The sequence below is a fragment of the Xiphophorus couchianus genome, chromosome 9 (genome assembly GCF_001444195.1).
Source record: "Xiphophorus couchianus chromosome 9, X_couchianus-1.0, whole genome shotgun sequence".
NCBI lineage: Eukaryota > Metazoa > Chordata > Actinopteri > Cyprinodontiformes > Poeciliidae > Xiphophorus > Xiphophorus couchianus.
In genome coordinates, this window is record NC_040236.1 from 30665398 (window position 1) to 30680253 (window position 14856).

General features: G+C 37.5%; 1 protein-coding gene across 1 annotated transcript in view; it reads right to left on the minus strand.

Moving 5' to 3' along the window:
• Positions 1–608: 608 nt before the first annotated feature.
• The window catches only part of znhit6 (zinc finger HIT-type containing 6), a 29870-nt gene continuing 15622 nt past the window's right edge, over positions 609–14856 (minus strand). Inside the window, exons 6-10 of the mRNA XM_028026713.1 lie at positions 13360–13428; positions 13131–13211; positions 10860–10940; positions 4735–4859; positions 609–1221 (exon numbers count right to left, since the gene is read on the minus strand). Coding sequence (XP_027882514.1) covers positions 788–1221; positions 4735–4859; positions 10860–10940; positions 13131–13211; positions 13360–13428 — 790 coding nt within the window. The 3' untranslated portion in view covers positions 609–787. The remainder of the gene's footprint in view (positions 1222–4734; positions 4860–10859; positions 10941–13130; positions 13212–13359; positions 13429–14856) is intronic.

Sequence of the window (14856 nt, forward strand, 5' to 3'; positions counted from 1 at the left end):
TTAACGCGACTGCAAAAGGGTGGAAAATGCATCACCTCAGGCCAGGCATCAAAGAGAACCCCATCCATCGCGGATGTCGTCAAAAAGAGGTTAGCAGGGGTTTTAAAAACACGTCCATAAAAACTGCCCCTGTGACGGCCTGCAGTGACAGGCATTACTGGCAGCCTGTTGTCATAATAAGCTAACATTAGCTAAGAAAAGGTTACATAGAGGCTCCACATGCACAAGTACATTCACACTGGAAGACACCCAGAGGTGTCGGAAAAGTGAACATGTCAACATTAACTTTTATTAGTAAATGGAAAAGGGAGCCTAATAATGTTAGCGAAGCGGACACCGAGGGGATGCTAGGAACTTCAAAGAGCACAGAGGGTTATTTTTGGCATCTTGTCTTAGTTTTCACTTAAAAAGAATCAGGAGGGACATGTTACCTAATGAATGCTAAGCAGAATGGAATCTCTTTAATCTTTAAAAAGGCATTTTTCTTTCTTTGAGGTTTATTAGCCCCTTCTTTCATGACAACATAACATTTCTAAGAAAATTTATGGCTTTGTATGATATTTTGTTGCTTATAACTTGAACATGAACACATTTGGACTTCAAAACAATTACTTCAAAGAACAATTTTATTTGAGAAAACATTTTAAAACACATGATTCTGGATCTAATAATGTACTTGTTCTTTCTTTTTAACACAGTCTGTATGAATGAATCGAGTAAAGGCATATTTTGGTTACTCCCTGCCAAATCTGCTTCGTCACCCAGTTTAACAGCATCCTCTCTACCATCATTCCATCTGACAGCTGTCTGAAGCAGCAGCTGAGTCATTTCCAACCTGAATGCGAGGAGTCAGAACACACTCTGTTCCATCAACGGGATTCTTCTCGGTCACTGTGACTTCAGCCCTTTCTCTACAAGTTGAGGCATCACCAGGAAGGTAGTTGCTTAAACACTGATCCCTGCTGCTAGTTTCCTCCTCTTCATCACTGCTGTCTACAATCTCTCCTTCCTCTTGTTCTTCCTCTCCTGTGCCCCTCTTGGCCTTTTTCTGCAGCGGTGGTTCCATTTCAGGAGTTAAGTCTTGGGTTCTTGTGTGAATGTTTGCTTCCTGCGTAGCGCAAGACCCTTGAATTGGTTGTAGATCTTGGGCCCCCTCTTCCTCCGTCTGCTCTTCTGAAACACACCTCGTTGCAGAACTTGTTCGGGCTGATGCAGGTTCAGCTGAAACAATATGAGCCAACTTTTCAATAACAATGGTTTTTATGTTAACTGGATACAGAACAGATTCTTGCCTGGTCATGTGTACAGATGATCAATGATCTCCATAAGGAACATAAACTTGGAGCACAACTGAAGTTTAATCAAAGGAGCAGTCTTATGCAAAATCAACTTTTTTGAGCTTTACATCATGTTGGAATACTATTCCCTCATCAAAAACATACCTGGAGTGTTGCCTTGATTCTTTCATTCATGTTTCAGAAATCCTTTCCTCTCCCATAGCAACTATGCAGATGTCCAAAATGCCTGGTTGGACCTAGCACCACCTTCAAGGTGCAGCTGCTCCCTTGAGCTGCAGTGTCTAAGCTACTGAGCTTCTGGCTCACAGAGAACCCCATTCCACTCCTTCAGACTAGCCAGCAGCAATTAGCAAACACCTTGTGGAACTGAGAATCTGCTGAGCTCATTATATAAGCTACTTCTCAGTGCATTGCTGGTAAAATGTTGTTAAAGGATTAATAGAGAAGCCATGTTGTGATGACTTCCTGGAGGCAGAGTTTCAGAAAGAGCTGGAGTTTTTAAAGCAACAGACGCCCAATTTCAAGGCGTTGAATCAGGAAGTAAAATGTATTTTAAGTCATATTTGGCATATATAGTATTTTTATAACAACTAAAAGTAACAGTTACTTGACTATGCTGTAAAATGACACTATGTGCCTGTAAAACATGTAATACTACCCCTTTAACAGAATGCGTTAATAAAAAAAAGTAGTAGAATGAATAGTTTTAAAATAATGACAAAATTAGAGGTATACTGATTGCAGTCTTCTGGTTGATCACTGATCTTTGAAAAGCCTGACTAGCCAATTCCAATTTCAGCCAATTTTGTTTTTTTGTTTAAAAAGTTGCTAAATAGACCAACAAAGTCTCAAAGTTAGCAACAGTGACTACTGTTGACCTCGCATGTGAAGAAATGGGTCGGAGGGCGGGTTTGTCAGTCAGGCCTCACCCACAGCAGAACAAAACGGGACAGTGGCTGATTATCAGACCTTTGTTTAAGTAGGTGTAAGATCAGTTGATAATTACTTATTATTTAATTTCCCTTTGGGATGAATAAAGTATTTTTTAATTAAATTTAAGTATCGGCCAATTGTTGATCCAATTTATCGGTGCACAATGTCATTGCGTTCGGGTCACAATGAAATCTTACTTGAGCTTAATTGCCAGTGCAAAAGGGCATAAACAGTGGATAAGATCTAGTTAGTCTGAATCAGCAAACTTTCTTATACAGAATCTAAAATGTACTTTTTGTAGCAAAATTGGCTGTTCTAAGTGTTAGCTAACTCACTAGCATAATTTGGTTTGGCAAAGTTTATTGCACTTTGTTGAAGAAATTAGATTAATAATTTATCACTTTCTGTTTTGTGGATAACCAACCAAATGCTTGGACTTAATGAAGTATCGTTACTCTCACTTGAGTAAAGTTTCTGTATTCTCTACCCACTGAACGAAAAACAAACATGTTTGGTGAATTTTTAACCAAAGATTCACCAGACACACACCTTTGTTAGTTTCATAAGTTTTTTGATGAAAGAAACAGATTTTGAAAAGAAATATTTTGTCTGATTCTGTAATTTTTTTGGTACATGTATGAATTACAGGGATGCTCCGATCAGGATTTTTGCTGCCGATTCCGATCATCCATGATGATGATTGGTGATCTCTGCCGATCACCAATCACTGCTGATTGCCTGCAATGGCTGTTAATTTTTCGCTTTATTTATAAATGGTACTATGTTATTTGGCAAAATGGAAAAATTATCTGGCAATAAATTCACCTAATTTAGACATACTAGACATATATTAATGCAGATCTAAAATCTTTTTTTTTTTAAGTTACATGCTACAGCTTTAAGCAGATGTTCGGTGTGAGAGTTCACTGTCTGTGGGGGTTGAGTGGCGCTCTGTCTGTGAAATATTACTTGCGCATTGCGGCAATCCAAAAGCGAGAGCAGATCCCAGGGTCTTACATCGCCAGCTCGAAGACTTGAATTATTTTTCAGATTATTCATTTAGCTTTCTGACCGTGATGCTAATCCGGGTGAGTGTTGGTAGTTGTGCGCTGCTTTATCTGCTATCTGGCCGCTCCAGATGTCCTTTCTTCCTGCATTGAGCCTCGATATAGCCAAACTCCGTCAAGCGCTTGTTTTTTAAATATCATATTAGATTAGTTGTGTCGATGCATTTCGACTTGTTTCAACCTTGAGGTAATTTTCCACCGCAAACGTCTCCATTCACTCTCAGAGCGTTACAGTTTCACACGACAGGATTTGTCACTGCGCACTTGCAGCTTGCTTGCTCCTCTTTTGCAGCCACAAAAGAGGAGATGGCTGCACACGCAGCCTGCGAAGTGAGATACATGTGATCGGTTTTGGTGATCGGCAACAAGAGACAGTGATCGGCAATCACTGTCTCTTGTTGCCAATCACCAATCATACACTTTTTCACGGAAATCGGCCGATTATGATTGGTGACCGATCGATCGGCACACTACTGTCATTTTGATCCTTAAAATACCAACATTTCAACCCAGTTTATTCACAGGCATCTTTTACGTGCTGAATACAGATACAGGTTGAATTCTGTTTATACACTGCCAGTCTTTCAGCAAGAATCTATCCTCTGCCACAGTATCTGACTGTGTGTTATCACTTCCTGCCCTGCTTCCCTGAGCTTGGCATGGGTAATTATCAGGATGTTTCTATGGCAAAGTTTATAGGGAAACAACATGGTACCAAGGGCTTATCACTGAAAACACACTCTCGGACTAAAATTACCTCATTTGTCATTTGGACAGTTTGTTCTGACAGCATAATGAAACGAGGCTTGAGTTCTACTTTAGAACCACAAAATTGAACTGCTCTACACACAATTTGCTTCCCATGTGCAGACCTGAGAAGAAATCCATCAATGAGCATCCATTTTCATGGAATGTAGCAGTATTTTCACGCGACTGACACCTGTAGACTTTAAAACACTTCAGGGGCAGAAAATGAGGGGAAACAAAGACCGATATCCTGTTTTCTCCTTCTTAGAGCTCATGGAGTCACAGTCGAATAAGCAAGCTGTGTTTGATCTTCTCTTTGGCTACTGTTTCTGTCGAGGCTAAGCTGGTGTGCTTGATCCTGAGCAGAGCACACTCATTTCCGCTGGGTTAACGCGTTACCATAGAGAAAAATAAGGGAACAGAGTGTTTCAGAGCCTCAGCTGGAGAAAGCGGGACATGATACAATGGGGTTGGAATCGGCAGAGCCGAGAGAGTTTGGTGTTTTGGGACTGCTCTGGGTCTTGACTCATGTTGGACTGTACGAATTCCATTTGTTTAGACTTAACTGTATCAAAATCTATATCCCTATTAAAAACTGCCACTGAGTCTTAATCCAAATGCAGCTGTGGATAAATGTGTTTTTCATCAACCAAAGTTTGAATCAAATATATGACTTGGGATTTGGTTACCTGGTCCTTTGAGTGGGTAGTCCTTCCAGTGATCTCTGAGAACAACATGCAGTACAGGATACTCAATGATTGTTTTATAACTCAGATTATCCCTGAGGCTTTTCTCAATGTCCAACTCGTGGTACCTATGTCAGATCACAGGGAGAATCAAGCAAAACAAAGACATGATTACAACGTAATATCATTACAGAATGCCAGGTAAATTATATGATCACAAGACGCAGAAGGCACAGCTTTTTTTTTAAGCTATTGCTGACAATAATCAAAAGATTAATAGATAATTAAGATCTGAGTTTTCAACAGCCAAATGAACATCATTTTCTGGCATCACATATTGACAGATGCAGTATTTGGCCAAGACTTAGCAGCATCACTAAGGCACATGGGGCAGCACTCCCCACCCTTGTGCAACCATCTGCAGAAGATGACATCAATGATTGCCTCAGTCAAGAAATTTCATAAATCACAGGACGAAACGGTTCGCTGAATAAATAGGAGGTATGCTCTAATTTAGGATGTATTATATATGTCAGGGATGGAGGGCTCAAGACCGGTCTCGAGCTGTTATTTCCTGGTCTTGGTCTTGGAGGGTGCAGTCTCCATCTTGGTCTTGGTCTCCAAAGAACTGGCCTTGACTCCAAGTCTGATTTGACAAATCTTCATTACTTTCTTACTGGTTTTCTAAATTAAACTATTGTACAATGTCAGTCCATTAATTCAGTTTAGAGATTGTGTATCAAAATGTGGCTGCATTTGAAATATTAGCTTATTTTGACATTCATTAGATTAATACTTTGGTATTTTGGTAGAGCAATTAGATGTTTTTACATTAATTTTTATATTTTGTTCATGGCCCCCTCCAAAAAAATTTTGTTATAAATGATTCAGCCTCGATCATAGTCTTGGAGTAGTCTAGGAAAAACGAGTCTTGACTACATCCCTGCTACAAATATCTATATGTCTACCTATTTAATCACTTAAACATTTGTGAAAGTAATGTACAAGTATAGAAAAGATTTTGAACATCCTGCTTGTTTTGTTCAATGACACAATTACCCATGGAACATCCCACTTCTAAAGTCAGTCCAAAAGCTTTATTAGAACAAGCCCATAAATGAAATTTCACTGGAAAAGGAGCTTAAAAGAAACTGCCCTCCAAAAGAAAACAACTTCCCTGAATAGGCCATGTCAAATGAGTACAAACAGCTGATGTAGATTTAAAAACATCTGGAAATTGTCAAATTGCCAAAGTGGCATTATTAACATAACGTAAACATGTGCAGTTTATCCAGCAATAATAACACTGTTTTCCATCCATGTAACAAAATTAAAAAGCATAAAGTTTCAAAATTACTGCTTGGTGTGTAAAAAGTAAAAATAGCAAGCAAAAGCAGAAACTTATACTTAGAATGTGCTTACGGGCGCCCATTATGTCCATGACATTTAGTTTATGGGTAAAAATCTAACGAATACAAACAAAAAAAATTTAATACAATTCTTTATACATCCTTGTTAGTAAACAACTATAAAAGAAAGCAGATTTTTCCTCCCTGTGGTGTCAATGAGATTATTAAACCTCTGTCCACTTCCACATACAAAGCTGTGCAGCTCTGCCAAGAACATGCACACATCTGGTGTCTATATAACGTTCTCTCAATGAACAGAAGACTCAGCTAATGCTCTCTTACAGGGGAGTTTTTGTTGTTTTCTCCACCGTTCTGCTCAAACCCTTGTAAAATAAAAAGGAAGAAACAAATCAACCTTTCTTTTATTATTATTTTTACTATACTGAATAAATACAAATCGAAAGTTGTTCACAAGCTGGTACCTGGTGAGACAGGGCAGATGTAAAAACCTACTTATGTTCCGGTTTAAAAGGTAATTACACGTAACCAGTTCAGAAAGTGTAACATGTTAAATGGGGGAGATTGTTGTAACAAACCCCATTTCCACGGTCAACTTGGTGTACTAATGTACTCAGGAATAAGAACATAACATTCTGGGTATTCTGATTCGGAAACAGTGTCTCTTCCTGGAAAATCTCTACAGGATGGCACTAAAAAAGTCTTCCCACACCTGTTCCCAAATAATGGAGCTCAACCAGCCTGATTTGATCTGGCTGTATCTGGGCTCTTGTTCTTGGTGCCACAGTCCATAGGTAAGATTTGGGATGGACTTGCACCAGTTAAATGAGAGCTTTACTTTCTTCACAGTAGTCATAAAAGATGCCACACAGTCAACATTTGAAACCAGTAAACATTTTATATTTGAGTCTATCACTGCACCCAGATTTTGAGCCTGATCAGTAATTTCTAGTTGTAATGACTGAACTCTTGATTGATCACAACTCTTGTGGTCCAAAAACAATAATTTCAGTTTTGTTTCTGCTCAGTTGAAAAAAGGCAATGCACATCCACACATTTATCTATTCTAAGAACCGGTTCAGTGCTTGGCTCTGTAACTTTGGGATACCATACCCTTGACTTCTGTACACTCTGATGTGAAGTTACAGAAGTTACAGAAGTTAGTTATAGAAACACAAAGAAGTCCCTGTTCTTTTGGTAAGACTGGAGCCAGTCAAGTATTTACTGTACCAGAGAGTCTTTCCCAGCTCTCCAGTTGCTTCAATAATATGCAACAGCCAACAGTGCCAATGCTGCACTGAGATTCAGCAGTACCAGCACTGTGGTTCTTCTATAGTCTGTCTTTATGTGGATATCATTGAACACATAGACTAGGGGAGTCTCAGTAGTGTGGTGAAGACGGAAACCAGACTGAAAGATGTCAAAGCAGTTGGTCCTGTTCAGTTGTTACACATCTCCTTTCCAGCATTAACCGGGAGCTTAGGAAGTGTTTTTATTTTGTAGTTCGTACACATTTTGAAAGAGGTCTGACAGTCTTGTAGAGGATTGTATTTTCCTAAACTCCATGTGGGACTTTCATACTTCTACAAATCCAAAAATTATCTTGAGAAAATTATATATTTTTCCAGGCTGTTCAAACATGCACAATAAACCTGTCCTTACACCTTCATTTCATCCTTATTACCAGCAGCAGCTCTTTAAGCAAACCTATAAAAATTTAGTTCACTGATGTTCAGGAAAAGAGTGACAGAAACTAGTTTCAATAATCCAAGCAGAATCATGCTTTTTATGTGTGACCTAAACACATAACTTAATGGAATATTATCTCCTGTAAATGTAGAACAATTTCAATAACAACACCACACGATCATATCAGGAGACACGAGGAAGCATCTGTTAAGCAGAAATAAATACAGGCTTTGGGGCAAGATGGGCAACAGCTGATGAGCAAGGTCCGAAAAAGGTTGGCCACAAATATGTAAGAGAAGGCTCAGCTTACAAGGGACAAAAACATCCCTGTCTCACAGGGCATTGGCATAAGCAAAAAAAAAAACAAACAAAGTACAGACAGGTGTTTCCTTTTTCAGCCAGAAATGTAAAAACTTGTGTAAATCTGACACATCAGGAGGCATGGATGCCTGGCTGGCTGAGAGGAAAAGCAGAAGTCCAGGGAAAAAGGGAGAGGGCATCCTCTGGATCACAGCAGTGGAATGAAATAAAATAAAAAAAACAAACATGAAAAAAATTACATAAACAAATATCCAGGAAGGTGTGAATGGTACTTTTGATGTGCTTGCCTTCTTTTCCAGTAAGAGGATGCTGCTAACACAGCTATGTTTAGTTAAGCACAAGAACGTCTTTCTTGGATATTTCTCGAAGTCGTTCAACAACATGCAGTCATGCCCTTTGTGGTGAATAACCTCCTAGAAGCCGTTACCACCAGTATCCATGACTTCATTAAATCAGCAGCTAAAGAAAAATTAAGAGTTTTCTTCATGGAAAGCAGTTTTCCAGAAGAACTAGCCCATTTGGTTGCAAAAGGTTTTAGACTTGTTTTGGACGAGATGTCACTCTGCAGCACCCCAACTTCAAATTAGAGGTGTAATCAGTGGCCAAACCTTCTTATGTAACTACGCAGAGTTAATGTAAGATAATTCCCATGATGTTCATTTTAATGTGGCCCATTAATATTCATTACTAACTCAATTTGCTGTTATTCAACCGCTTGCTGATAGATACTAAGGTGGGGCAGGAAAGGGTTGTAGTCATCCAAAGTAAGAAGAAAAAGGGCAAGAATGATTTATAACCCTTAGTGACTCACTACTGTAGACTTAACCCGACACACACTAAGAGTTCTTTCCAGACTTGCTGTCCAACACTGATGACAAAAACAAGGCTAACAGCTATAGAAATCTATAGAGATCTTGTCTGCACGGTGACATTCTTGTATCATTCTTGTATCTCTCTATGTGTATGTTTTGCAGTCTCTCAAGCAAAAGAACTTGAGAAGAATTGCTGTAATTATATGTAGTGAAATGAGTTTTATACTGGAACAGGCTAAAAGGCTGCTCAGAGTCAAAGAAGCCAAAACTTCAAAAGCAACATAAAAACACTGATTGCAAATGTACTGAGAGACCAAGACCTTAATTTTGGAGACATGTCCTGTGGTATGATGGCACTAACGTTGAAGAAGATCACTGAGATAATCTTGTGAAAGGATCCCCAAAAACCTTTATTAATGTAACACAGTTTAAAAGGCTATTCTACGTTTTGTTAAGGAAATGTCAACTTTTGAATTTCAAGAAGTTACAAAAATGTTTTGAAAAAGAAACGCTCCCTACTCTCCTTTCTTAACATATGGGTATCATACATCTAAGAAAAACCGAGCAGATATTCATAACCACTGTTTATTTCTACCTTGCTGCTGCTTGTGTTTTTTGGGATAGGCCAGCCATGTGGGAATGTGGCAGTAATATTTTAGGGCATATCTACTTTACACCACAGGATGGCAAAATTTAAGCGGTTTTCAGTCACTCTGTGTATCTCCAGCCAGGATGTCGACTAATGCTGGACATGCCTCCAGCTGGTGGGATTTTATCCCTTAAATACTCTGAACTGCATTGTCTTCAAAGGATGCATAACAGTTTTCTCAAGAAATAAAAACATGGCTTTCATATTAAAGGGTTGGCATAGCAATTTAATGAAACGGCATGTAATTTTTCATGATAGAGATGAGCTTTTAATGACTGTTTTTATAACAGTAACATTGTAAAGGTGCAGCATAAGACCAGGATTTTGTTCTCAAGTGTTAACACAAGCAAGCAAAACATGACAGTCGGACAGCCTGTGCTAAATCTTGGCAAATACCTACACTCATCTTTCAATCATTTCTTTAACTATGCTGTCAGGAAATATAATTTATAGCTTGGAAATAGGAGTGCAGCCCAGCCCACCAGGCCAAACAAAAGAAGCAAGTATCTGTGCATATTATAAGGATGAAAAATGGGATGGGAGGTTGCATGACGTTTCATTTGGGCCAAGAATAATGGTTATGAACATTTTATGATCATCAGTCACTCTGAGACAAAACGGAAATGGAAAGCAGAGAAAGAGGCTAAAATTGGGCAAGGTAATTGGATGTCGTAATACTCTCATTTTTTAATCTGCTCAGAAAAGCAAGAAATCAAGCTGCTCACACAAGACAGAAACTGTGAAGATTTGTAGACAATGTAAGGGAAGTGGATTTCGGATAAAGATAAAGCACATCCATCCTGGAATTTCACCAAAAAAAGGCAAGAAAATAGAACCTGATGCTGTTAAACCCTTCTTGCCAAAGCTCTGCGTAGGTTTGGTGGAATTTACAAGGCAGTGATATCATCTCCATAAACTGCGTATTTTGATTTCAAGCATACTGAGTAAATCACTCAAGATTAGTAAGATTGATCAAATGGTCACACCGCACACAGTGCGGTCACACGAACAGGGCGTAAGATGAGTGATCTGAGTCTAGGATGTTTTCTGAGGTGGTTAAAAGGCTCCGGAAATTATTTGAAAACAACAAAAAGCAGTGACTTAAAAAACAGTTTTAACGTTTTTGTAGACAAGTGAAATAATTGTAGCTGCATACTAAATTGCAAGAAATACTTACAAAACGCGTAGCATTATGATTAAGGACAAAAAACATCTTTCATAATAATAAAAAAAAATTTAATCTAAGTACACCAAAAAGGAAAACATACAAAAAGTGGAAAAATGTCTCACCTCACAGAGTTAGCCTTTCTCCCCTCTGCTTTCATGAAAACTTTCACATGTTCGAATTGATGATGCACATACATCTTCAATCTGAAATAGAAACTCACAATCATACAAAAACTTCAATAACTGTAAAAAAATTATCTCCATTTGAGATTTATTCTAAAAAGTAAAAAACAACAAAAGCATACAATTTAGACTGATGTGACCTTTTTCATATAGTCACAGAAATGGAGAAAAACACAAAGTGTTGACTGAGCACAGCAAAGAAGAAACCTAAACACACTCTAATATCCTGACCGATATTTCCAAGGCTGGGAATTCAGGTTCCAAACAAAGAGGGAATTTCCCTCTTAAAGACGGTTTACACACACTGGAGTGTACTACTTGTGCCCTCAGCTAGACATCGTAAGCTCAGTTTACCATAAACAACTTTTTTGTTGCTTTTCGCTTAATGTTTTCTCCAAGCTCTACTCTGCTTCACTCCCTGTCCCTCCTGAACTTCATCAGAAGGTATGCTAAGCCTTATTTAACTCTTGGAGAGTTAACTTTGACTGAAAGGTTTAAAGAACACAACATTATAAATACTATACTTCTATACTATTTGAGGTTTTACAAAGTAAACTTGCCAGCTCCTTAAACACCATTGATAATTTCAATAAATAAATGTTACATTTATGTATCTGTGGTTTGTGTTAAAATATTAGCATTTATGGGCCCCTCAAGCCCTGGTGATGGAGCCGCTGACTTAATTTGGATTAAACAGAAGTGCAAATATTTGATATTAATTTTAATTGTATGTTTTGATTTGTTGTTTTTCAGGCTAGTTGTGGATTTAAATAGTGTTTCACTGGCGTTTTCCCGTAACATATAGTTACCTAGTAATATTTTTACATTTCCTGTGACCTTAACAGTTTTTAATACAAAAACATGGTGGACTGCCTCAACGCCCCGACCACCGGGCTTAGCAAGTTTTCTGTGGGAAACCCTGAACGCCCAATTGTAAATTTTTTGGTAAAAGAAAAAAAAAATTGCTCTGATCCCTAACTTTGTTCTAAATTTAGATAGATCTTCAAACCTCCATTCCTTTCATAGATATAGGAAAATTTACCAAATTGAATCTATTTTTGGGCACTGACGGCATTACAGTTTGGTTTTAAACATTTACCTTTCACAGTATGAGCGCTGGTAAGGTTTTTTATTGAAATCCTTTAGCAAAAGACTCTGGAAGCTTTGTGAATTGTGTACTTTTACAGCAGCATTTCACACTGTGGACCACAGTACTCTCAGCTTTTGTTTGGAACAATGTGTTGGATTTAAGGTGTGCCACTGGATTGGCTTCATTATTATTGAAGTGATAGACCATTTAGTGCTAATACAGAAATTTGTCTGTCCACCTCAGCCTCTCTTTCTTGTGGGATTCCTCAGGTATCAATTATTGGTCCAATTCTTTTTTCTTTACACATGCTTCCTTTGGGTCTATTCTTGGAAAATATTGCATCTCCTTCCACTGCTACTACTAGATGACTACCCGATTTACCTTCTTCTAACACCTTCCTCGCTCTAAATTTTTTGAGCCTCAATGCAAGCAAAACAGAGGTTATTTTACTAAAATCATTTCTACTTGTATTTCAGACTGGGGCATGACATGTTACGTTTGTTCCATTAATTTGTACCCTATAATTCTTGGAGTCATTTAGCCTTGTTTTTGAGATGTTTTAGTTTACTTCATGATTTCAGACTGATTCGATTTCAGTGTTTTGACTCCAAGGGTCTGTTAGTAATCACGCAGAGGTGTGGCCAGTGAAATTGAACTAAGCTTTCCAAAGAAATGTGGTTAGTCATAGTTGAATCCTAACTTAACAAGGTAGAGCTAGGGTTGATTTGGATAACTTTTCTTGTATTCCTTATGTATATTTTCTTTTTCTGTTATTATCAAGACTTGGATTAGAACTTGGATTAGATCTTGATTAGATTACATTTGTTCCATAAATTTTCTGCTGAAGCTTGAGGATTATTCAAGCCAAAGTAACATTTCAAAACCTGTAATCTCACTGTTAAGCTTTGGCATCTGTCATGGCAAATTCACTTTACACAATATGATGACATTTAGAATCTATATCAAGGGGAAAAGTGCTTGAAGTAAAAAAAAGAGTTGAGTGATGTAGAAATTATGTTGGAAAATTTGATTGAAAACATTGGCAATTCCATGAGATTAATATTCATTATTGTAAAAAAAAAAAAATCCAAAGAATTAAGAAAGAAAAGCTGAAATCTCACTTTTGACGAGTTACAGGATCAGACTCTGTGGGGTGAATATAAGCAGTCAAGATCTGGATCAAGGTCTGGCTGTCAGACACCCTAGAAGAAAAAAATGTGAGGTGAAAAAAGAATTTGAGTTAAACAATGTCAAAATTAAATCAAATCACAGTCATATCATAATCAACATTATTGTATTGTAACATCTGAGAAACAAACCAGAAATATGTCATTTTAAAGTATAACTTACCTCCTCTGACTGAACTCTGAGCTGCTCTGAGGAAATATGAGCTTCAGATACCACAAGAATTGCTTTTCCCTAAATAGAATGCAGAAAATATAAATTAATAAAAAATAAATAAAAGTATTCATCTTGTTGCCTGCTTTTGGGAAACCACCACAAAATGTTAATATAAACGCAACTTCCCATATTTAAATTGTAGTACTCAAATGATTAGGCCAAAATCTGTCCTGAACAACACAAGCTTCTGTTTGAAAATTGAACAAAATGGCCTAATGTATATCACAGAATATTGAGTTCTTTAAGAGCTATACTTTAGCATGTAAAGATGGACAGAGTTTAGTTGTCATGGTATTTAAGAAAAAAAACTCCTCTAAGCATGTTCAAGTTGTCCGCAACAGCCAAAAAAATGTACTTTATAAATGTTTTCAATTGACAACAAGACAGGGTTATGTTATTTTTAATAACTCTCTTAATACTATGTTAAACTACTCCAGATAGCATAAAAATACACAAGATTTAAATATTAAAAAGACAACACCGAAAGTTTATTTTGCCACATAGACTGAAAAGACTAAATGTTTCTGGTTCAAATAAAGCAGCAAGTTCTTCTTTTCAGTGTGACAATCCAATTACTACATATGCTGAACATAACTACAAGGACTTGATGGACCAAAGCCACAGAATTTACTATATTTAAAGATGAAGCTGGTTCATCAACCATTTTCTTTGGCAAAGTATACAGAGCAAGGCCTTGGATGAAATCCATGAGATGGAGATCAAGCACAACCTCAGAAAGATGAAAAAGTATAATTGTATGCCACATACAAGGGCTTGTTATTACGGCTTCACTACTCTCTAAGAAAGATTCAGAGCATAGCTTAGAGCTTTCGTTTGATCTGAGATATTTGTTTCTGTAGCTCTTTTTATTCATTAAATTTCTGCACACTCACTTTGTAGAGGTATCAACCCTGTTTGAGTTGGAAGAGAAATGTGGTCTCCTGTTAGAAACAAGTTCAAGCCTAAAATGAGATCAATAAATTGTCTTTGAAGCTGCCATTATTTTTTCAACTAGCAAAGATGAATCCAAGAATTCCACTTTTGGATTGGTGGAGTGGTGAAACAAACATGCCTGCAAAATATTTTCTAACATCTCTGAGTAGAAAATCTACAGAGCGATGAAATTATCTTTTTTTTACTTTATTTTTTTTTCTAATGATGGAAGGGCAGCTGGTAACCAGAATGGGCCATATTTTAGCATGATCGACTAAATAACGATGAACCTATCGGACACTTAAAAATAAAAAAAAATTCTCATCAGTGAACACATCATATTAAGCACCAGTCAGGTTGCTCTAACTACACTCTTCAGTGATGATGTTACTGAGTGAAAAGTCGAAAAGTTGTTTATTTTAAGTATCAGTGAGGTGAGTTATCATCCCAAAGATGTCCAATCAGGCTGGCAAGCTTTTCTAGTCAAAAGTTGATTCCCCATCTCTTTATGAA